The following is a 23,868-nucleotide window of genomic DNA, read 5'->3' on the forward strand; positions in this document are numbered from 1 at the left end:
ATAAATGATGTAACACATTAATGCACAGCACATTATGAAAATGGTAATTCAAACCCATAGTGCTCCAAATTAAACCATACATTATCGGATGCACTCAACCATCTATTTTGCAGAAAGACAGGATGAATGAGATCAAATCAAACAGAAAACTGGAGTGCAGCTTCCCCTACAGAATGATTAATAAAGTGCCGAGCCATGGGATTATTGTAAGACGGATTCTGCAGTAACCCGGACATCCATCAGGAAGGAGTTAGTTCATATGAGGAGTGCACTGGGTGTGTTGGGTAGGACGAGACAGGTACCTTTAGGCTGCCTAAAGATGGTGAAAGGCTCCACACCTCCCACCTGGCCTACAGATTTCTCAGGGTTTGTCGGGGGACGACTGGGAAATTACAAACGTAACCCCGCACAATTCTGTTTGTGTCAAACCTACATGTGAGGGTGAGTCTCTCCCCTCCCTCTGCTCCTCCTTTCCTCCCACTGCTGCCCACGAGGCCACAAAAATAACCAGGCAAGAGGTGTGAAAATATGACCTGCAGCCAGGAACGTCCAGTGTCTCAAGTTCCAGCTCTGTGGCTTCCACCCTTCCTGGTGCCTTGGGAACACAGGCCCCATTTCTGGCGCCTGGGAGAGATTAGGAGAGGGCGGGGGCGGGGAGGGTTAGGAAGAGAAGGAGGCGGATAAGAGTAGGTGGAGGTGATTCTCAAAGAAAAAGAGTTGCTGGATGAATTAATTACACAAATAGGCAGTTAGTGGGGGAGGATTATGTCTATTAAAACAGCAACTTTAATGAGAATTTAGCTACTCAAAGTAACAAACTCGCCACCAGCTAATTAAAACAGCCACATTTCTTAGGACTGTCACCCATTCACAGTGGGGAGAGCTGAGCTTTCAGGGTGAGACCTGGGACACTGCAGACTACAATGCCTGCTCTTTGGTGTCACAATGGTAGTTGGGGGCAGCCATTCCCACCCAGGTCCACGGCATCCTTCCTGGTCTACAAAGGCCGCTAATACTCTTTCTGGGGGAAACTCAGTCCTCTCAGGAATTTCTAACCTGTGTTCTCACACCTCATCTGTAAGCCAAGCAGCTAGAGAAGTTTCTTTTGCTAGATGGAGAGCTTGCTATTGGAAATATTCAGTCTCTTCCTTTCTCTGGTCCCAACTAGAAGACCATAAAGTTTAAGTCTCCCTGCAGAGGGAGCAATTGCCAGCAGACTTAGCAGGCATTAAAAAAAAAGGTATCCGAAGGAAAGAGGGGGACTTGAAAGGAAGGGAAGATGGGAAAGAACCAACAGCAAACAAAACAACAGAGAAAAAGCAAAAATAACGCAAGTTGCCACATAGGTCTTTTAAAGATTCGGGCCAACACGAACTCTGAAAAATCGGATAATAATTCCCTAGGAAGACCCAGGGCGACTTCTCCAGCTCATTCAGCCTCTCTCTGACTCGGCCCAACGACGCCAGCAGCGCAGGTCCCTTCCCTAGGACACACATAGGGCCGTATGGTGCCCAGCACTGACATTTTCTGCAGAAGAAGCTTGAGGTTCTCTGGACTGAGGAAGGAATTTTGCCCGGAAACAAAGATAGAGGGCCCCAATCCCCCCACCAAAATCGTCTAACGCTGAGGTTCTGTCAGTTCCCGAGGGCAGGGAGCCGGGTGGGGCCGAGGCCCGCCCTGCGATTCGCTAGTGGAGTTTGGCGTCTACTGAAACAGCGGGCAGAGAGCACCCCTCCCACCCCCTTCCGCACTTGACCTCTGGCCAACGGGCGTTTCGGAAGCACGCAGTTTGCGGGGCACGAACTGCCTAATAAGTCGCTTTCCTCACAGCAAAAGCAAAATAACACAACAGTAACACCACCACCCAAAGCTGCGCGGGGCCGACGCAGAGCAGCGCGGCCAGGAGGGGGCGAGGGAGGCCACTGGAAGCGCGCCAACAGGTGGCCCAGCGCGGCCTCGGCGCAGGTGGCTCGGAGCCCGCGTCCTGGCCCTGGGCGCCGGAGGGGGCGGCGGGCACTTGGGCGGGCCTGGGTTCCCCGGGCGCCCCGCTCTCGCCGCCGAGGAGGAGCGAGTTGGCACCACGGAGGCCCAGCTCTGCCCGGGGCTCCCCTGGAGGAGTGCGGCCTCCGCAGCCGTCCGTCCTCTCCTCCGGCCTCGGCCTCGGGGACTCCCGCGCAGTGGGGAGGTGCCCCGGCCCTCGTCCCACCATCCCAATAAACTGCACCCCCACCCTCGCCCGCCCCAGGATGCAGAAGCCAATGTCAGTGGTAGAAGCTCAAGAAAACAGGGACGGAGAGTGGCTTCAAGGTTCTGCTTAACAGTCGTGCCTTCTCAGCAAAACACAAACGCCATTCAGACAAGTCTCTAGGGGCACAGGCGGCTGGGGTCGACAACCCAGCGCTGTCCTTGGAGAGCCCACTAGCCTTGCGAAGCACGCTTCTCAGCAGGTGCATTTGCCCTTTGGTTTCCTGGCGTATAAAAGTCACCGTCAGGAAACAGTCCGCATTTAGAGTGGAAAGCGCCAAAGGAGCCGTCGGGGCCGGGGCCAGTCGCTCGTCTTTCTGCCACCAGGTGGCGCCAGAGGCACGTTGTCTTTGCCCGCCCGAGGTCTCCCCGACCGTGCAGCCACGAGTGTGTTTGAGCCCTGGGTCCTGGATCCCTTATTCCCCTTGCACCTCAAATCTGGGCCCAGAGGAAAATTCATGGACACACTCCCTCCACCCTGTCCCCAGGAAATGTCAAGGCTTGTGAAGTGAGGCTGGGAGCTAAATAGCCAAGTGGAAAAAAAAAAAAATAATAAAGGCGGTTTTATGTTATTTGTAATGCGTTGGCAGAAGTTTTGTTTTTTTCTCCCCCCTTTCTTAAGGAAAGGCATTCAACTCGTCCTTGAACGGAAATCTCAGAAGGAAACCATAAGGTATTTTAAACAAGAATAGAAGAGGGGCATCTGCTCAGTCGTCTGGAAGCGGGACAGTGGGTGAGGCAAGAGAGAAACACACCACGGTGTGAATATAGCCAAGTATTCCATTTATTAACAAAATAAGTCTTACCAAGGGAGAACTCTATTCATCCCAACAGGCCCCGCAGTCCCCGCGCTGCTGCGTAAGACCAGGAGGGAGGGACGGTGTGGGGAGAAGACCCAGGGGCCCGAGTCTTCAATCCCAGCCACTGAGGGAGCCCACGGAAGCCCCCGGCCAACTTTGGGGACTCTGTCGGGTCAGGCCTGGGAGGGGGCGAAGTGGCTGCTGCGATCCGATCCGTGTGCTCCCTGACTCCCCAACCTTCCCCCAACGGAGCTAACAAGGTTCTATGGCCCGCTGACACTGCCACTGGTCTGCCTTGGCAGGATCCAGCCAGACACGCCGACCCTGCCCTGCCGCCAGGAGAGGGCCCTCTGCCCCAACAACGGAAAGAAAAACAAGGACTATAAAAGCACTTCGCAAAATATAAAGAGCAAAGTTTCAGGCCAGCAGGGCCTTCTAGGACTTTGAATAAGATGAGCCCTACAGGACCCCCCGTCACCCGGGGGGCAATGTGGCCACCAGGTGTTTGGGGCCGGGAAGGGTCTGGAAGGTAGAAAGGCTCTGCGGGAGGCCACGCGGGCCCCTCTCTCAGGGGGCGCCTGCTGTGGGGTCAGGGCTCTCCAGGGCTCAGAGCAAGGTAGGGGTGCAAGGCTCTAATTTTGGGAGCCAGGGCACAGACCAAGGACCCGAAGAGGAGAGGGTCGCAGGGGAGGAGTCACAGAGCAGAGTCCCGGGTCACCAGAGCGCACGACCTCCTGCCACCAAGGCCGCTCTCTGCACCCCCAAATGCGTTACAAAAAAATCTCCTCTCTGTTACTCGAACAAAGAAAAAACGGAACCTCAAATGGAAGGAACAAGAGGGAATGAAGGAGAAAGAGGGGAAAAGAGAAGGGGAAATGTAGTTGTAACGGTTAAGAAGCATGCAAGAAACTCCCCAGGAAGGGAAAACAAAACAAGTAGAAGAACCCCGGAACCCCAACTCCCTCCTCCCCCTAAAACCAAACCAAAAAAAAAAAAAAAAGCAAAAGGGAAAAATATTTAAAACTTACATCTAAGAAAAAGAAAAAAATAAAAGAAAGGAAGAGGGGCGGGGAACATGTAGTTATTTGAGATTAATATTATTATTGGGGGAACACAGACTTTTTGCATACCATTGACTCGTGTGGGCCGATAATGCACTTATATTCCCAGCTTGTAAGCTAACATTATAGTAAATAAATACACAGTCCGGCGGGGAGGGGCTGGGCGGGACGCCGGCAGGGACAAGCAGGAGCGGAGGCTGCGGCGGCGAGCGGCGGGGCAGGGCGGCGGGGCGGAGGGCTGGGGAGGGCAGAGCTGTGGTTACTGGTATCCGAGCGCGGAGGCTGAGGCTAGTCTCTGTCCGTACAGCGCATATGGCGAGTAGTAGGGTCCGGCTGTGGGGAGGGACGGCACGGCCAGACCCCCAGCTGTGGATAAGTGGCTCTTGCCATAGGGGTGGTACCGGCTTAGCCCCAAAGTGTGTGGACTCCGCAAGGACAGCGACCCGGGGCTGCCTGGCGCGGTGGGCGGGGGGAGGTGCAGATGGCAGGAGGCGGCGGCCGCGGCGGCTGCGGCGGCGCTGCCCAGGCCCGAGGCCCCGGGGTAGGCGGCCAGAAGTTTCTCTGCGCCCGGGAGGGCCGTGTGAGTCCGTAGGTGGCTAAGCAGCTCCTCCGAGGTGGCGAAGCGCTTGTCGCACGGCCCGCTGGCCGCAACCCAGTTGCAGCTGTGCGGCAGCGGTTCGTTCTGCAGCATGAAGCCGTAGGTGTAGAGGGGGTGGCCCGGGAGCGCGGCCTGAGCGGCGCTGGACGAGAGCGCGGCGGGCTGCAGCGGGTGCCCGGGGTACACCAGCGGGTAGCCCCCCGCCTTCAGGCTGGGCCCAGCCGGGTCGTGCGCACTGCAAGTGGAGCAGCTGGAGCCGCCGAGGTGCGAGGCGCTGTGGTAACCTCCCAGGCAGTAGGGGTCACGGCATAATCCCTGCAGGAAGGAGGGCGGGGAGGCCCCGGTGAGCGGGCTGGAGCTGGGGGGCTTGCCCGGAGGCAGGCCCAGGCCCCCCGACAGCTGGCCTCCCACGAGGCCAGACTTGCTGGGATCCAGGCCAGGCACGAACTGGGACGGGTAGCCGGCGTAGGCGCCCACGATGGAACCATGGTAGCCGATGCTGGAGGGTGGCAGCGGGAACACCGAGTGGCCTGGTTTGTAGGGCGACACCGGCGCCACATGGCCGGCCCCGACCAGCGCCGAGGGCGGCTCCGACTTGCGCCCGGAGGCCCCGGCCTCGGCGCCGCCGCCGTGCGTGCCGGGCTCCCCACCGCTGCCGCGGCTCACAGCCGCAGGCTCCGGGCTGGGCTTCGCTTCCTGGTCTTTCTTGTCCAGCTCCCCGCCGCCACCCCCGCCTCCGTTCTTGCAGTCAGAGTGGTGCGGGGAGCCACCCCGGGAGCCACCGGGCGAGGACGAGGACGACGACGCGGAGACCGGCGCTCCATGCGGGGGAAAGGGCGTGCAGGAGGCGCTGGGGACCCTGAAGCCCGCCTTGTCTCCCGGGGACAAGGAGGACGCGGAGGAGGTGGAGGACACCGAGGAGGAGCCGCTGTCTTTGCGGGAGTCGCCGCCTCCGGAGCCCTTGGAGTAGGGCTTGAAGCTGGACTTGTCCTCGGCTGGGGAGTCCCCCAGCTGCTTGAGCGCCGCGGACGCGGAGGCGGCGCCCGAGGCGGAGCGGCCAGGGTCCTTCTCCGCTCCCAGCCCGTTGGCGGCCGCCGCTACCGAGTTGAGCTTGGACGAGGGCGGCGGGTCCGGCTTGCCGATCTGCGAGCAAGTCTGGGCCAGCAGCGCCAGCGGACTCTTCTTGGCGTCCAGCTGTGGGAGACAGCGGCAATGGGAGGGAGAAGGGGGTGAGACTGCGGGACCCACGGAGCAAGCGGGGGTGGCTGGGGAGCTGGGGGGCAGGGCGCGGGGACCCCCGGAGACGGCGCGACGGGCGGGAAGGTCTTGGGGAGAGGACCCGAGAGCGAGGGCCGGCCGGGCGCGGCGCCTGGGCAGAACTGTGCTCACACTGCCCGTCGGCGGGATCCCTCGCTCCACGGGGCCCCGGAGTGCGCCACAGGCCCTGGGGAGTGGGGCAGTGGAAGCAGTCCACCCAAGGCCACCGCGGGAGATGGTGACTTCTCTGCAGTCGGGGCTTGAGGACAGGCTGTCACTCTCCTTCCCTATGTCCAGGGAAAAACTTACTCCTTCAGTTTGGGGAACTTCGCTTGGGACGGGTTTCTGGATGTGGCGCCGCGGGTAGGAGCGGGGAGAAGCGCTTTCTGAAGCGAGCGCCGCCGCTGGCGCTCTCTTATGAGCCCCTCCCTCCCGGGGAGGGCACCCAGGGAAGTGGGAGGAAGAAAGACCTGGGATCGGGAGTGCCAGGGCGTAGTGAGCTCTAACCGGATGGGACAGAGGCGGAGTGGGACGGGGGCGATCGAGCTTCAGAGAGATCAAACCGGGATGGGGGAGGGGGAAGGCCCGGGAGAGAGCATCTCTGGCCTGGAAACTGGGTGCTGGAAAAAAAGTAAAGGACCCAGTGGAGACTCCAAGAGCAAACCCAATCGGAGAGAAAATACGTAGCTCCGAAAGGCGAGGGTGGAAGGGGAACCTTCCACGGAGAAGCCCGGGGAAAACCGGGTGGGCTCTGATCCCTGTTCTCCGTCCCTCCTTACTCCCTCCGCCAGCGTGGCCAGACTGGAGCGTCGCACCCAGCCCCAGGGCGCAGGGAGCAGGGCCGTGGGCCCGGCAGTGGTGGGCGGAATGGGGCCGGCGCCGGGCGGGCAGCGACCAGGAGACTGACCTCAATGGGGCTGACGGGAGTGGAGGACAGCGGCTGCAGGTACTCCGGGTGCAGGAGGTGGCCGGTGTGAGCGCTCAGCATCTTCAGGACCCTGATAGGGAGCCGGTTCGCCTGGCGCAGGGGGTCCGCCGGGGGCAAGAGGGACACCGCCGCCGGCACCGCCGGCCTCTTCCCGCCGCCGCCGCTGCCGCTGCCGCTGCTTTCGGGTGTCCTTGGGTTAGATCCAGCGGGCGAATCGCTCATTTGGAGGAGGCAGCGCCACTGGGGGGGCGGGGAGGGAGGGGGCGCACCGGGGAGGCGAGCTCCCGGGGCGGGTGGGCTCGCGCCGCAGCGTCGGGCGCGGTGCAGCAGTCGCTGCGCCTCCACCCCTCCTCCACCGACGCCGCCGCAGCCCCGCCGCCGCCGCCGCCGCCGCCGCCGCTAGCCCCGGCGAGCAACACAAAAACCTTCGCCTTCCGCGAGCCGCACGTCAAATAGCCGCGATCGGCAGCCACACTTCAAAGGGATCGCCGCGCGCGCCCAATCGCAGCTCTCGCCGGGACCCCGGGGCGGGGAGAGCGGCGGGCGGAGGCCGGCGCCGCCGGTGGGAGGGGAGAGCCTTAAAGGGGCCTCGCCTGCGTGCCGCCGCCGCCTCGGCCTTTACCACTAGCTGTACCCCTTCCATCCCCCACTGGGCCGCCCGTGCCCTGGGGTCCCACAGAGGACGAGACTTCCCCGGGACCCTGGGCTCTGCGCCCTATCCTCTGCCGGCTTTCCTTTCGCTCTCTCCTCTCCCTTCGCACCGCCGTGGGGTGGTGCTGGCGGGGGCAGTCACCCGCCGGCCGTGTGCGTCTGGGGTGGGGTGGATTGGGGTGGGGTAGCGGGGTAGGAGCGCACGGCTCCGGCTCTGGTACTGCGGAGTCCAAGCCGCTCCCAGAGGCCGCCTGGGGGCGGGCCGCACCTCCAGAGCCCCAGGCTTGCTCCGGCTCTGCTCCGGTCCAGCTCTCTTCCCCTAATTGGCTTCTCCTGGGTGTGCTCACTTGGGAGCGTCCGAGCCTCGGAGGCATCCACCGTTCTCCGAACCGCTCCAACAACTTAGAGCCAGTCCTGTCCGAAGCCTGCAAGTTTGAGGACTGCCTTTCGGGGTGAGATGGTCGCGGTGAAGCGCGGTACCCTAGGCTGTGCGCGCCCCTCGATGCGCCCGGCGCGCTGTGTCTGCGCGCTGATTTATAGGTTTGGTGTTTGGGTGTGTTTCAGGTTTGTTACCGTATCCTGTTTAGAGGCGTAAAATTCCTTCACTGCACCGCGCTTAGTTGCTGTTTTGGGGCGACACAGGATCACTGGAGAGGCCAGTATCCCAGAGGAGGAGAAGATCTCTAAGTGCTGAGGTCTATACGAACTCAGAGATGCGCGGCCCCCTCCTCGCGGGATTGGGGGGAGGGTTCCCTACCTTTTCCCAGGGAAATTTCGGAATAAAAACTTTTAATTAAAAATAACAATGTCCTCCTCCCCTAGCTCCCTCTCGCGCCTTTGGGATAAAGTGTGCGTTGCCAGATTCGCACTTGGCAGAGGTTTTACATAGTCATAGTCCTGACATTGAAGTTCCCAGTCCGCGATCGTCAGAAGGTGAAGCTGGTCCTTTGTGCGTCGGCCTCTGGGGAGACCACTTCTCCGTGCTCTCGGCGGCCAGTGGAGGCGCGCTGGTGTCACTGCCTCGCTTCGAGTACCACTTTCCCAGCCCCAATCCATCACTCGGATTGTCAGGCCTGTCACTCGGGGCAGGTTGCTCCAGGACTACTCGTCCCTGACTCTGCGGCGCCTTGAGACAACATGAGAACCCAAGATGGGGATAGATGATTTCGAAGGGGTTCTTCAAACAGAAAGGAATAGCTACCACAGAAATAACAAATAGCGGTCACGCACCTTTATCATGCTCAGTAAAGACAGCATGCACCACTCCCGGGCCATATCAATCATACATTAAACTCAATTTACTCCCTGGATCTGTGCTGTTTTTTTTTTTTTTTTTGTGGTATTTATAGATCTCTTAGAAATTACACAGGTTAAGAGGAATGCCAAGGGATGCCTTGAGTGGGAGATGTCTTCCATATTGTGGCAAGAGGGATACGAGACCGGGGAGCGATCCCAGTTATTTGATTGTGATGGTCTCTATCCTTCCCCACCCCGTAGCTTTTCTCATGCCAGCCTCTATGCAGTCTGATATCACTGTCACTGCCAACACCACGTTAAGAGTCCACTGCAGGGCCGCTTCAACCTAGAGGGCCCTTTGGCCTTTGGGAGACTGCTATGCAGACGGTGAGCAGGAGAGAGCCTTCCAGAGTGGAAAGGGTGGGCCTTTGGGCACCTTGCAGGAGGAAGAGCTGGGAAGAGGGGAGACCTAGGAGACAGTAAAAGATGAAAGACTCCTTCTTGATTATTATAACCAGCCCAGCTGTGAAAGCCCGCCGAGAAAGCCTTCTAGGACCCCAGCAGATGTGTGTTAGGAATGATTAATGAGAAATCAGTTGGGAGGAAAGAGGAGGGGGAGAGAGAAAAGGCGTTTAGGAATTTGGAAGGAAAAGAGGAGCAGGAGGCAGTAGAAAAGAGAGAGGGAGAAGAACAGAAGATGATAGGATACGTACTCTCTGTTTGGAGAGGAAAAGAGAAGAAAAAGGTAGTGAGCGGATGAAAGGAAGGAGGAGGCCAGGACAGGACAGCCAGGCTCGGGGTGGAGGGTGTGGAATTTGATCTTTAAAAAAACCCCACTCCCTAGCTCACAGCAGTAATCACTGATAGGAGCGGTGGGCGCCAGACAGCATGGAGGTGGAGACCGGCCTGCCCACCACCCCACCCCCACACAATGGAAAATGCTAGCAAAGGAGTGGGGTCACCCTTCCCTTCTGGGTGGTGGTGAGGGCAGCAGGGCTCCTTTGGCCGGATCCATCCGTTTACCTTGGGAGAGAGAATGGAACACCATACTTAGGCGAGAGGCCTAATTGAAGGACCACTAGATGATTATTGCAATCAGAGTTTGACATTCACTTAGCTGAACTGCTAACCCACACAGAGTCCTAAAAGGGGCCCTAGTGGCCTAAAGCAAGGACAACTTTCAAAGGAATGGCTTGTCACCTGGGAGAGAATAAGGCTCAGTATTCAGTTGGGCCACTATTATTGAGGGCCAGCTGTGGGCAAAGCATTGTGCTAGGGGTGCGGTTGAAAAGTCTGTGCAAGACGTTGTCACACAGGGCACATGGCACACATCCTCCCCTTGCAGAAAAGTGGCAGATGTATGGTTACGGGATCTCCCTCTATCCAGGCCCTCTCAGATTGCCCTGGGAGTGAACAGCACTGTTAGTATAGGACAGGGCTGAGCGCTGCTGGCGACTGCCCTGTGCCACTGTGGTGAAGAATAACAATTCTGTGTGGGGGCATGTGATAAGCATCAGGTACTATTATCAGCTGAAGAGAGTGAGGCGTGGAGAACTTAGTCCCTTGCCCAAAGTCACATGACTGGTGAGTAGCAGCGTGGTCACTTGGGGTGTGGTCTCCTGGAGGGAGGCCTCTGAACCACACCGCTGGTGTGGTCCCCAGCAAGCTAACCTCCATAAGCTGCGGGGTCCTCATGTGCAAGATGTAAGAGTGGCCACCTCAGAGTCAGGAGGCCCGAAGCAGACAATGCATGTCACATGTTTAGTGCTTGGCACTAAGAAAGTCCCAGGTAAAGAGGGTTGTGAGGCACGAGTCATCTGTGGGGCAGCAGCTCTGAAGAGCATGGCAGCAACGGATCTGGAGGGTCTCAGCGTTGCCAACTGACCGGAAGACCCAAGATATCCAAGAATTCTCTGGAAATGAGAGTCACCCCCTCTGCTAGCCTCCAGTCAAATCTGTCTTTTAAAAAAATGCCCCCTGGAAACCATCAAGAAAATCCTTTAGGAAATTCTGAATATTTATAGATTTTTTTTCGCAATTTCAATTTACATAAAACTCACCACCCGGGAGAAAATGCCTGAGTCAGGTTGAGAGCTGGAGCTGGTAGATTTGTTGTGTGGGGTTAATGTGGAGTTTTCAGTCCTCGCTGAGGCGGAATTGCCTGAATGATCGTCTCTCTCTGCATAACACTCAAACTCTAATGGCAACAACATGAAATAATATCTCACTGGGTAAGTATTTACATTTTTTTTTTTTTACAAGCTGTAAGAACTCTGAAAAGTCTGCCTCATAGAGAACTTGGTTTTCCTCCCTGGTGCTTAATATCTTTCAGCGGCTGGCAATTACTGTCTTGGCCAGGAGCCCTGATCTGGCGCACTGTGCTCAGGCCTTCCGAGGCGCTTCCTGCGTCTGCCCCATCCCTAGGCTGCAGACCCAGCTTCGGGCATGAGAGGGTCAGACGGGCAGAGGAACAGTGGGGGCAAATGAGAACAGCCAGCCCACTAGAGTAGCTCTGTCTTCCATGTTCTCACAGTTTGTCTTATGTTCTATTATTACACTTATCACATGGCATCTGTCGTTGTTTACTTGTCCACTCTCCCACTGGACTGTGAATGCTTCTGTATTGTCCTCATCCTCTTTGTATTCTTATTGCCTAGTGGGGAGTTTAAGTATCATTCTCACGGTAGCCAAGCAGTGTCATAAGCACTCTGCATGCATTCTCTCATTTAATCCTTACAGAAGCCCTCTGAGGTAGGTCCTATCATTACCCCCATTCACAGAGGAGGAAATGGAGGCACAGAGAGGTTAAGTAACTTGCCCAAAACCCCAGCTGCTAAGAGGTGGGGCTGGGGTGTGAATCCAGGCAGTCTGAATGCAGTGAGTGCCCAATGGATGTCTGTTGATGAATGAAAGAGAGTTTTACATAGAGAGGGCTATTGATTGGTATCGCATCTCACTCTGTATTCCCAAAAAGATTCTAGGAGAATGACTTTGTATATTTCAAAATGTTAACTATATAAGCATGTTAAAGTATCTTTTCCCCAGTACATGTTTGTGTTCATTGTCCTGCAACAATTTTCAGAGTTATTTTGGGCAGGTGTTTTTATGTCTTTTGATGGATGAAGACCCTGGCTCTGAGAGCTTCTGGGGGAATCTAAAGTCACACAGCCACCGCTGGCAGAGTGCCTGGAAGAGGTCTTCCTCGCTCCCTCCCTGGTTCTCTATCGCCGCTGATTGCCCCGTGGATGGGGAGGCACCTCCTTTTGATAAAAGCGGGAGGAATTAACTACTTTTCCTCCCTCTAGAATCTCCTTTGGAGATGTGGTGGGAAGGAACGGACAAAAGGAGATGTAGACTGAAGCTTATCTTCCAGCCCCGTGTTTGATCCGGGTCCTTGAGGAGGGTGCTTTGAAGAGGTGGTTTCATTTATCAGCTCTCAGCCCTCGGGGAGATAGGCAGGGCTGGCGGGGAGAGGGGGCTGCGAGTAGGTGAGTAGGTGAGCTTTTGAAGTTCTCCTGCTTCATCTGCCCCGCCCCATACATCAACCTTAGCCCTGGGCATTCACCCTGGACCGCTTTGTTCCTTTGGGCCTTCAAGGTTCTTGAAGATTCCTCTTTTAAGTTGCAAATACTGCCGGGAGGAATCATTCCTCAGTAATCTGCCAACACCTCAGTTGTGATTAGCAGCCAGAGACTGTTTCGCCCAGGGTAATAATGACATTTATTGAGTGCTTACTGTGTGCCAGACATGGTTCTGAGCTCCTTACATATAATAACTGAGTTACTTCTCACGACAAACCGGTGAGGTGGGTACTATTACTAGGCCTGGTTTGTAGCTGAGGCACGGAGGCCCAGAGAGGTTAAGTAACTTGCCCAAGTTACACTGCGAGAAAGTGGCAGAACCAATGGCCAATCCCAGTGCTTGTTTCCTGAGCCAGTCTTCTGAGTGCAGCACTGAGGGCCAGAGGGGCCTAGAGCAGGGAGAGCAGCCGGAGAATCTGAAACAAATGACTTCTGCCGTTTCCCAGAGGGCTGGTTTTCACCATCAGGAATTTCCTTTCATCTTCAGGAATGAGAATATGGTAGAGAGAAAACTGAGGCACAAAAGGAAGTAAGAGGAACGTTCATTTAATTAATTGAACTGAATTGACTTAATTCATTCAATTACTATTTATCAGTCCCTTGGCAGGTGCGGCCTCACGTTGTCCCATAGCAGGTACTGGCCCCTGGCGACTCCCACCTCTCCGGTATACATGTTCCCTGCTCCGGAGAGGCAGGACGGCCCTTTCCTTTGGGTATCTGCGTGCTGCTTTTGCAGATAAAAAAAAAAAAAAAAAAAAAGCAGGAGGCCTTAACTTGAATCCTGCTTAGTACTCTGTAGTTTAGTTACTCACTGTTCTTGGTGCATTTACTCAGGGTTAAATCCAGATTCCACTAACGCTTACTGAGCAACTTCTGGGTGCCAGTATGAACCCTGCCGGGTGTGCTCATGCACCATCTCTCGTTTGGGCATGAGGGGAGTCGAAGAGCAGAGCAAAGGGCCCCTGAAAGAGAAGCAGGACCAGGCTTACCCAAGCATCCCGCCCCCATGCGCTGAGCTTCCAGCAGCTGGAACCAGTGGGCACCCCAGGTCCTCCCCTCTGGAAGATCTTGGTGGTGGCAGACTATGAGTGTCTCAGCTGCCAGGGCTGGTGTCACACGTGCTTTTGACCCTTCCGTGGGTTTCAGCCATGAAGGTGGTGATGTTTCTATGACCCCCACTTCTGGTGGATAAGACTCTCAACTTGCCAAAACTGCCCCCTTCGAGGCTGGGTTCCCAACTAGCTGGGATGTGCAGCTCCAGACTCCTTTCAACAAACACAACAAGAGACAAGGGGAGAGCTGCTTGGGCAGGGGCTCAGTTATCACTGCTGTGTTTGATAAAACCAAATTCCAAGCTGTCGGAACAATTTCGAGGAATGTTTATTTTGGTGGCCTCATGCCAGCCTCTGCTTAGAGCAGGAAACCTGAGAGGCAGGGTCCTAACCGAACCAAAGGCCAGAGGGATAGAAGTGTAGTGGTCCATCCAGAGCGGGGATTTACAAAACAAAAATCACCTTTAAGAGTGATTTCAATTATTTTTTATTTTATTGAAAAATGAGTTTCTTTATTTATGATGAAGTGCATTCTCATGACAGCAGTTCCAAAGCTAGGAAACTGTACAGTGAGAAAACCTCCCTGTAGCTGTCTGGTTTCTCTCCCCAGGGCATCGATGCCATGAGTTTGCTGTCCATCCTTCCCAAGGTATTTTGTACATATATCAGCAAATACATATCTCTTCCTTCCTTCTTTTATATACAAACAGTGACATACTCTACAAACTGTTCTGCACTTGCTTTTTTTAAAAAAATTAATATATTTTGGAGATTGCATCACAGGCTGCTGTGTTTTATGAATTTATTTTTTCCGTTTCATGGCATTGTTACATGGATGTGCCACAGTTTATTTGACTGGTCTCCTACTTGTGGATGTTTAGATGGTTTCTCATCTTTTGCTCCTGCAGGGAATAACTTATGTATATATGTATGTGTATAAGTATGTATATATATAATAATATATATAATTCTCCATCTGTGCTGGTATAACTACATAGGATGAATTCCTAGGAGTAGAATTGCTGGGTCCAATGCCATATGCATTCCAAACAAGCCTCTTTTAAGAAAGCTGGTGGGATAGCCTTGGAGTGAGTTAGAAGTTCAGTGGGGGACTCAAGCAGCGAATCCTGGGAAGTACCTCTGGGACCTTCTGATCATATTCCTTTAAAGAACTTTGAAGGCTCATAAAGGGTTCCATTTCCATCTTTGCATTTAAGAAAACGTGCATACTTCTCATACTTCCTCCTTCTCCCTCGTTTAGTAGAAGAAGAGGAAAGAGGAGGAGAGAAATAATCAAGTCTGGCCTAAGAGAATCCATGATATTGACAAATACATATTTTAATATAGCATACTTTCCGACAAGTGAACCCTAACGAGTCCTCTGGATTATCTAGACCTTTTATGTTCATTCTCGTGAAAAGGCAAAGGTTCGTGTCAAAGATGATACATCCCATGGTTTTGGTGGTGTCAGGAGAGGTTCATCAGCTCCAGTCCTAACTATGAAGTTCCAGGAGGAGGCCTGTGAAGCATTGGAAGACATCAAATCATGAAATCAAGAATTACTGTTGGTAGTGTCAGCAAAGCAGATAAGTCTTCATTTTGTTCTTGTTTTTATTTTTGAATAGGTATTACCTACGAGTTCAAAGGTATGAAAGGCCTTGCATATATGATTTCTCGACAAGGGTTGATGATGAGTTTTCTGCTTTATCAACCAATTGCCAAGAAAAAAAAATGCAGCAGCACATGCCCGTTCCCCAGGCATTCTGGTGCAGGCAGCTTCTTGTCGAAAAGGCTCACAACAGGAGTCCTCCTTTGTCTGCTCACTTTCACTCCTAGGCCTGGGCCTCCTGGGGCCACTGAGTCAAAGCTCACTTTTTGTGAGTGACCTTGACCCTGTAACACTGGGAAGAACCATTGGGATTGGGCGGAGTGTTGACGGGCTCCATGAATCAGGATAGACATACATTCCAGGCTGTCTAAAGTAAAATTCTAACATCTTGAGGAACTTTCCTCAGGTATCCTGGGTGCCCCTCCACGTCTCCCAAGGCCTGTCATTGCTAAGTTCAGCACAACTGTTTCTGCCAGGCTGTTTTTGTTTTTCTCATCAATCTTTTTAAAGTAAATAAATTAATGAACAAATGACTCAAAAAACAAACCCAAACAACCAAAACCAGAAAAGCTACAGTAGTTAAAAACCACGAGGCCACATCAGGCCTGAAGGAGCTCTCACAGGTCCCTTGCTCTCTGTAAGCTGGGTGCATTTGTCACCACTGCAGTCAAAATGCATAATGACAATCTTATTTATGACAGGAGACATGTTTTAAAACAGTTGTTTTAAAACAACTGACAGAGCTGCAAGATGGGAAACGACAAGAAAGTGCGATTTTTTTGGGGGGGTGGAGAGGGGGATAGGATGCTGGCAAAGGAGAACAGTATTTTCCTTATTAAAAGTTGGAATTCATCCTTTATTCCTGGAGCAAATAAAGAAACAGATCCAGGAGGAAAGCTGGGGTAGGGACATTGCATAATGACAGGACTCAGAGGCCTGGGCAGTTGGGCTTGGGGGTGCCCATGAACTGCCTCTTAGGGGGCTTTCTTAAAGGAGACAATGCCATATGAAGGCAACGTGGAGGCCAGGAGACAGGGGAACTCAGCTTCCACCCCCATCTCTCTCTGTGCGATGTCTTTAGTCAACTCAGCTCAACTAGAGCTCTGCCCTTGACATCATGCTTTCCAGTCTAGTTGGAAATGCAAGCTGGACGCCCTCAGAATGGCAGGAGCACAGTACAGGCTGTTATACAGATGGGAAAACCCTGTGGGTTTAGGGAAGAGAAGTAAAATGTTCTCACCTGTGTTTGAGGAACAATCTCATTCCTATGGCCAATAACTTGAAGTTGTAATCTTTTCCTTATAGCTGTTCCTCCCTAAAAGTCTGGAGGGAAAATTATAGAAGATGAGACCTTCCCAGTGTTAACCCTGACCCTACAGGAGAGGAGGAACAGAGAGCAAAAATCAAGAATCAAGATAGTAGGGAAAAGGAAGAATGAACTTAGACGAGAAAGAGGCTACTGTCTCTATAGTAAGAGAGAATTTAAAAAAGGTCTCTGGAGGTGGTGACGGGACCCAGGGCACGTGGGAAGGAATTAGAGTACTCCTGGCACATCTTTTATATTTATTTATTTTTTGGTGGAAGATTAGCCCTGATCCAACATCTGCCCCCAACCGTCTTTTTGCTGATGAAGATTGGCCCTGAGCTGACATCTGTGCCCATCTTCCTCTACTTTATATGTGGGACGCCTGCCACAGCATAGCTTGATAAGCAGTGCGTCGGTCTATGTTGGGGATTCAAACCTGCGAACCCCAGGCTGCCGAAGCTGAGTGTGCAAACTTAAGTGCTATGCCACTGGGCTGGCCCCCTGGCACATCTTTTTTTTTCTTTTAATGGAGTGGGGGTCTGTGTGATGGGAAGGACTGAGCAGAAGCTGCTAATTTCACTGAAGGATCTCTGACTATTTCTCTCCTTGGTTTCTAGACATGATCATGTTGATATGGGATCCACTGGATTGATTAATTCAACCACCTTGTCTTTTTCCAGGTTGGTGGTGATACAGCCCTGGGCGGCAAAAGGCAGCCAGCCCAGGTCTGCAGGGCCCTGCATCCAGGAACGTGCTCATGCCCAGTGGTGGAGCTGGGCTGCCCCCTTACCCTTGAGCTCAGACCTTGGCAAGATGGATAGTCAGAGCATTTGGTCAACTTCTTCCTTGGGGACATGAATTCAGAGCTTCTTGGAACACACCCACCCCCTCAACTACCCTGCAAGCAAAGCAGGATATGAGTTTTTTAAACCCCAATATATTTTGCCAAATAAGAGAGTGTTAATACCCCTCCCTCCCCCACTCTGCATGAATTGGATTACTTAAAGCGTCTTTTCAGAGACGTCAGCAGTTTAATAGAGGCAATAAGTCAGGGCTGCCCTTGTGTTTTATTTTTCTGCCAGTATTTAGTTAATTAAAGAATGCAAATTAAAACACCTTAATTTATATAATATCAATACCGACGCCTTAAAACATTTGGCATAACTGCTCTGGCACGTCCCTTACATAAACTCTCCAGAGCAGTGCTAATAAAAATGAAAAAGGTTGTAAATCAAATTTAATTTATTCATCTTCTGTTTGGTACAAAAGCATATGCCAAAGTCAAGTTATTTACGAGCTCGTCATAACAATAGGGGTTTTTGTTGGTTGCCAATGACAAAAAAGGTTTTTCCCAGGGATGTGTGTTTTAATTTAGAAATGTCTCTAGGTGCATCTATTTTCTGGGCTCTGATCTCGAAAATTTATATTTTTGCTCCCATATCTCTAGAAAAGAAATAGATTTAGATATTGAAAAAACATATTGAGCCTAAAAACATGGCAACATTCTCTCAAAAAGGCATCTGCAACCATCTATATGGAGATAGCCATATACACCACACATCCCAGGGAGTATGAATCTTCAGGTGAGATAAAAGCTTGGTGATTTATATCCGATTTCTTAAATATTCCATTAAGAGGATTATCTCACAGGAGGCTCTGATACAGACGGTGTTGGAAGAGATTTGGTGTGCTGCTGCTTTCTTAGGAGCCTTGGAGATGAACCACACGTACGTGAATGAATAGCCGAACACCAATTTTCATCCTTCCCCTCCTTGGCTGATATGTCTTTCTTTGTCTGGTGGATCTGAGCACAGAGTACATCTTCTTCGGTCCTGAGGGAAGAACAGTGGGCTCCACTCGGGGCTACTGAGGGATGGCATGCTCCCTCTGCTTCCCATGGCAAAGCTCCCTAACGCAGCTGTCCTTTAAAACTCCCTTCCTCGCCCAGCTTTCAGCTCCACTCTTGACTCAAGCAGGTCTCAGGGCGTGCCAGAGAGTGAGAATAGTTTTGGAAAAACCCTCTCAACCCCGATCCTATCCTGAAAGACCCAAGCAAATTCACAAATAGAACCCTCTAGCCAGCCCATGGCTTCCCCACTTGGGAGGGAGAAACCCAGTACCATACTGTGCCCTATTTTATTCCTTATCTTCTAACATGAGCATCACAAGCTTAGTGGAAGAAGTAGAATATTGGGGTTCCTCACTTGGGGTAATGACGCAGAAGTGGCAAGTGGCATCTCTCTGGGACCTGGGACAGCCATGGGTCCTGGGCTGCCACTAGGCTTTTGGGGAGACCTCTACAAAACCCCAAATAAAATACCTCCTGGCGATTCCCTTTCTGATGTTAAAAACGGTGATACATTTTTACACTGCTTCCATTTGGATCTAATGGGACACCCTACTTTGTCTCAGACTCATTCCAGGAGTGAGCTAGAAACTTACAATCTGTCAAGTAGCTGCTTCTTTTTTGGGGGGCACCAAGCAGAGCCAGATAAGGTCTTAGAAAAGTGATTGCCCGCCCCCCCCCCCCAAATTCCCTCCTACCCTCTCCACCTCTCCACCCCTGGTGTCTCACTGGGTCACTGGTGTGACAGACAACCCAGCTTGAGGGACAAGCTGAGTGCCCTGCATTTTCTCAGGACACCTCACATCAGTCTCTCAGCGGTGGGACTGGAGGGGGCGCTGTGGGCACTTCCTCAGGGTGTCCACACGGCGCCCATATATCCCCACGTGCCATCGTGGGCTTACTCTCTCTCTTACTTTTTCTTGCTATGTGTCATCTTTAAAGGCAATTTTTACCTTTATATTTATTTATACCCCTCCTAGCTCCATAAAACACTTGAGGTCGCTTACAATTCAAAACGGAGATACAGTAAAACCTGAAGCCATTAACTGAAAAGGAATTAAGATCAGAGCCAAGTACAAAGGAGGAGGGGGAGGAAGAGGCAGAGTAATCATACCAGAGGGGAAAAACTTAGATTAAGGAAAGCTAATGCAATTGAGAACAAAACCCAGCTCCTAACTCCCTGCTAGCTTGGTGGGCGGCTGCCAGCTATTGTAATAACTGTGGATTATTGCACCTCAAAGGCAGGTTTAAATGCCTGCTGAGGGCTCCCTGGCTCTGTGAGCTTGGTCAAGCTACTTCATCTCCCTGAATCTCTGTTTCCTCATCTGTAAAATGAGGATTAACTCACCCATCATAGAGTTCTTGTGAGAATGCGGTTCAACAACGCCAGTAGCTCTCGCTCAGCACGCACTGTCTGCAGTTACTTCCTAAGTGCTTTACAGAGACATATTTCATCAATTCTGAGATGCATTTTCTCACATTTAACATCTCTGACGCTGATTTTAAAAGCATTGTGTCACAGACTATTTCGTAGCATTTTTTTTTCTTTCTTTCTTGGACCTGAAATAATGGTGCATTGTAGATTCGATGGAAGATATCAACTCATTCAATCCTCACAATAACGTTAGGTGTTCTTTTTGTCCCATTTTACAGATGAGTAAACTGAGGCATGGAACATTTAAATGACCTGTCCAAGGGCTACAGCTGACAAGCAGCGGAGCTGGGACTGTGATCATAGGCTATTTGACTCGACCACTACACTATACTGCCTTTCAACAAGTATTTCAGCAACAATCATTTCAACAAAATTTCTCTCTTGAGCACTGGGGATATGAGATGAAAAGACATGTACTTGCCCTAAAACATTGGACTCTCCAGTGAGGGGACCAACACGTAAACACAGCATTGTGCCTCGGGCGTTAAGTGCATCAGTGGAAATACATCCGAGGCACAGAGGCAGAGAACGCAGAGAGGATTCCTTTTTGTAAGCCTCTGCCCTAGGGCTTGGCTCTGTGGTAGAAACTTCCCTTCCAGCGGGTCAGGAGAGACACGTCTTTCCTTGCCTCTGAAGGAGTCTGTTGGGTGGATCTTCACATGACAGCCAGTGAACAGCCTTAGCGGACACACTGCAATAGCAGAGCACAGAAAGCACAGGCGCTTCACCATGCCCATTCCCTCTACAGACACTAGATGAGAGCTGGGGGCAGCAGATTTCAGGGGAGCATCGCGCTCCAGGCAAGGTTTGGAAGTGGCTTTGAGGGGCAGCGACTAAGGAGAGGTTTGGCCTCTCAATACTAGGGCTGGAGGCTCTGTCCCTGGACACCCAAACCAGGAGGGTGGGGAAACGTGAAAGCCAGGGGGACTTGAAAAGGGGAAAACAAGGAAGGGAAATGAATGACCCACCCGTTTGCAGTAAGCAAATGCAGCTTCAGGAGGAGTGGGCCAATAGTCATCGGGATGCAGTGAGGTGTGGGGAAGGAAGGAGCAGACTTGGAAGGAGAATACCTGGGTTTGGGACCGATTTTGCCTCAAGGAGCACGTTATCCTTTGAGTCTCAATTTTATCATCTGTCTAATGGGCATAATGACATTGCACTCATTACCTCACACAGTTGTTAAAAGATCAATTAAGATAATATAAGTGAAAGTACTTTCCAACTAAATAATGCTATGCAAATGTGAGTTATTATTGCTGTCTTTCTAGCCACGTCCTTGCTCTTTCATTTCCTCACTGGCTGTATGAACTTGGGCATGGGGCTCGCCCAGTCTCTAGCCATCACTAAAGCGGCTTGACTTAGAACTCGAAGCTCCTCCTGGCTGGGGTCTCATTGACCCCAGACCTAGTGAGGAAGCTTGGGGGCTGCAGGAGCCCACTCTGGAGTTCAGGGACTCTGCCTCATGGGTGGGGATGGGGTTCTAACCTTCACTCCTCATTGCCTCCACTCCTGCAACCCTGGCCCAGCCGGCAGCAATGAGTTGCCATTGTGAGAGAGCTTTGGGCATATCTTCTTCAAGGAATCAGGGAAGTTCAGCAGCCAATAAATCAGTACTTAACAAAGCAAATAAATAAAGCCAAAGCAGATCCATCCTGACAGAACTTCCCTGATAAGGAATGCTTTCTCATATTTCAAACAGAATAAAACCTATATAAATAAAGCATCTTCTAGACCAAACAAGAATGGGCTGGAAATCCCACTGGATCCAAGTCCCTGGCCTTACTCGCTTCATCTGTGTTGCCCACTGGAGGGCGTGGCCCCTGGAGGCCTGGCCACCACATCCAAGGGTGCCCTGGTCTGAAGGCCTCAGAGCCTGCAGCCTGGGAGGGGAAGGGTGGCAGTCCCGGAGGAGGAGGGGCCTGGTGTTAACAGACCACTGCAGCGACAGCAGAAGCCACTCAAGCTGACTCCACCTTTTCTGGCCTTTCCAGAGAGGGAGAAGGAAGGAGGAAGTGGGAGGAGAAAGGGGAGGAGTAGGAAGAGGCCTGGGAGCCGGGAGCATGAAGCGAAGAGAAGGGTTTAAAAAGCGGGAGGAAGTGAGGACAGGGAGGAAAAAGTGAGGTGGAAGAGGGCTGGACCAGCCAAAGCTTCAGAACAAAGTAGCCATTCGGGGGCACGTTGAAGGCCTAGAATCCCCACCCTGCCCTCCTCCTCGGTCCCCTCCCAGGCAGGCCAGTCTCAGCATCACTCACTCCTCTCCGTTCCTCACCCTTCTGGGAGGCGCGGGGCCCTGCGAACAGGGCCTGCCTTTCCTGGCAGCAGACAAAAGGCCATTTCTGAGTTACACGGAAAATGTGTTACTTTGTCAGAGGGCCGGGGAAAGGCTGCCGGGCCCAATCCTGGGCCGAGGGGAGCGTCAGCAGAGGGGGCTGTCAGTCACCGGGAACCCTCCGTGAAAGGGGCCCCTTGTCAACTTCCCCTGCCTTTGAAGTGACTGGGATGGAGGTGCTCAATTAAAAGCCCATCAGTCTGTAAGTAAATCAACGCCTATCAGGCTTGTCACATCAAACAAACGATTATTACCCCAGCCCGCCCACCCCATTAATCTGGCTGTTCCTTCTTGACGGCTCAGGGTCAGGGCACCGTAAATCCTGTACTGGATTGTAGCCACCTGGATCGGGATGAAAGCGCTCGCGCATTGAGCGTGGCTCGCTCAGGCATTTCCCAGAGTCCTCTGGGGAATGGAGGAGGAGGCACCAGAGACAGAGGCAGAACAGACGAATGTAGACGGGGCGAAAGAAGAGGTCTGAAGCGGGACACAGACACAAGGAGATAGAAAGAAAAGAGGTGGTGGAGAGAGAGCCTGAGAAAATAGGCCCAAATAGAAGCAACTGGAAGAGGAGATCGGAAGCAGTTGAGACAGGTGCCATAAAAACTCACCCAGAATGTGAAGAGTGAATAGATGCTTCAGGAAGACAAGGAGATGTCTGGATGAAATTTCTCAGACACTGGTTTCTGAGTCTCAGAGTCAGAGAATGATCAAAGTTAGGCTGCTGTTTCCTCAGCTCTCCTCCTCCATGGCAGCCCCCAGATGTCACTTAGCCAAGGAAATGATGGTGGGGAAGACATGGAAGCTCAGGGCTTTGCTAAGAGATGCATCAAAGTACCTGATAGCCAGAACTCGAGCTTCTGCAATAAAAGGATATGAACAGACAAACTGGACTGGAGTGTCAGGGTCTGATACTCTGCCAAGTGAGTCCTGAAGAAACACTTTGTTCCAGGACATTTCTCGCAGGCCCTGTGCATTGCTTTGTGGGTTCTTTCTGCTCCTGAAATCAAGCTCTGGCTCTCGCTCACTGGAGACCAGAAAGAAAGGCAGAATAGGGAGAAGAGGAGACAAGACAGCTGTATTCTGGGCTTGTAGGAGGGGCTGGGTAGGAGGTGAAGGGAGGGGTAGGAGTGGGGAAGGAGGTCAAGCATCCAGCTTGGAAGAACAAGGCATGCTTTTTTAAGGGAAGGAAGAAACAGTCTTTCCCCAAATGTCTATTTCAGAAGTGCCCCAAGGCATAGCTGGCCCTGACTCATGATGCTTCATATTTAAAAAGGGCCGTCACACGCCTTCCCCATTGCTAGAGGAGTAATTCCCAGAAGGAAACAAGAGATGAAAGTGGAGCAGGGGAGACTGAAGAAGGGAACTTAGTCCCCTCACCCCACCACAGAGCTTGCCACCTAGCCTGGAAGCTTGTGGTGATTTCTTACCACACAGAGAAAGAAAATTGTAAAGATTGAAACTGGACCTCTAGCTTACACCAATACACAAAAATCAACTCAAAATGGATGAAAGACTTTTTGTAATGTAAGACCTAAAACCATAAAACTCCTAGAAGAAAACATAGGGGATAAGCCCCTTGATGTTGGTCTTGGGAATGATTTTTTGGATTTGACACCTAAAACAAAGGCCATTAAAGCAAATAAACAAGTGGGACTACATCAAACTAAAAAGCTTCTGCACAGCAAAGGAAACCATCAACAAAGTAAAAATGCAACCAATGGAATGAGAGAAAATATTTGCAAATCATATATTTGATAAGAAGTTAATATCCAAAGTATATAAAGAATTCATACAACTCAATAGCCAAAACCCTAAACAACCTGATTAAAAAGTGAGCAGAGGGACTGAATAGACTTTTTTCCAGAGAAGACATACAGATTGCCAACAGGTACGTGGAAAGATGCTCAACATCACTAATCAGCAGAGAAATCC

At 52.2% G+C, this 23,868-nt stretch overlaps 1 protein-coding gene and 3 long non-coding RNA genes across 5 annotated transcripts; 2 read left to right on the forward strand and 2 right to left on the reverse strand.

Moving 5' to 3' along the window:
• Positions 1 to 3,006: 3,006 nt before the first annotated feature.
• ZNF703 (zinc finger protein 703) lies at positions 3,007 to 7,375 on the reverse strand. Its single transcript, XM_070598348.1, has 2 exons — positions 6,868 to 7,375; positions 3,007 to 5,897 (listed from the first exon to the last, which is right to left on the reverse strand). The coding sequence occupies exons 1-2, from the start codon at positions 7,108 to 7,110 to the stop codon at positions 4,365 to 4,367; spliced, it is 1,776 nt and encodes a 591-aa protein (XP_070454449.1). The 5' UTR covers positions 7,111 to 7,375; the 3' UTR covers positions 3,007 to 4,364.
• A 51-nt stretch (positions 7,376 to 7,426) lies between these two features.
• LOC103553118 (uncharacterized) lies at positions 7,427 to 8,849 on the forward strand. Its single transcript, XR_545401.2, has 3 exons — positions 7,427 to 7,991; positions 8,104 to 8,234; positions 8,362 to 8,849. It is a non-coding gene; the product is annotated as an uncharacterized lncRNA (long non-coding RNA).
• Positions 8,850 to 10,360: 1,511 nt separating this feature from the next.
• On the forward strand, positions 10,361 to 17,559 carry LOC139080065 (uncharacterized). Its single transcript, XR_011534213.1, has 2 exons — positions 10,361 to 11,006; positions 14,830 to 17,559. It is a non-coding gene; the product is annotated as an uncharacterized lncRNA (long non-coding RNA).
• LOC139080064 (uncharacterized) lies at positions 13,721 to 23,213 on the reverse strand. 2 transcript variants are annotated; one of them, XR_011534212.1, is made up of 4 exons: positions 22,545 to 23,213; positions 19,518 to 20,295; positions 16,258 to 18,155; positions 13,721 to 14,927 (listed from the first exon to the last, which is right to left on the reverse strand). It is a non-coding gene; the product is annotated as an uncharacterized lncRNA (long non-coding RNA). The 2 variants fall into 2 exon arrangements; XR_011534211.1 differs by lacking the exon at positions 19,518 to 20,295 and having other exon boundaries at positions 22,545 to 23,209.
• Between the last annotated feature and the right edge of the window lie 655 nt (positions 23,214 to 23,868).

This window comes from Equus przewalskii, chromosome 28, assembly GCF_037783145.1.
Source record: "Equus przewalskii isolate Varuska chromosome 28, EquPr2, whole genome shotgun sequence".
Lineage (NCBI taxonomy): Eukaryota > Metazoa > Chordata > Mammalia > Perissodactyla > Equidae > Equus > Equus przewalskii.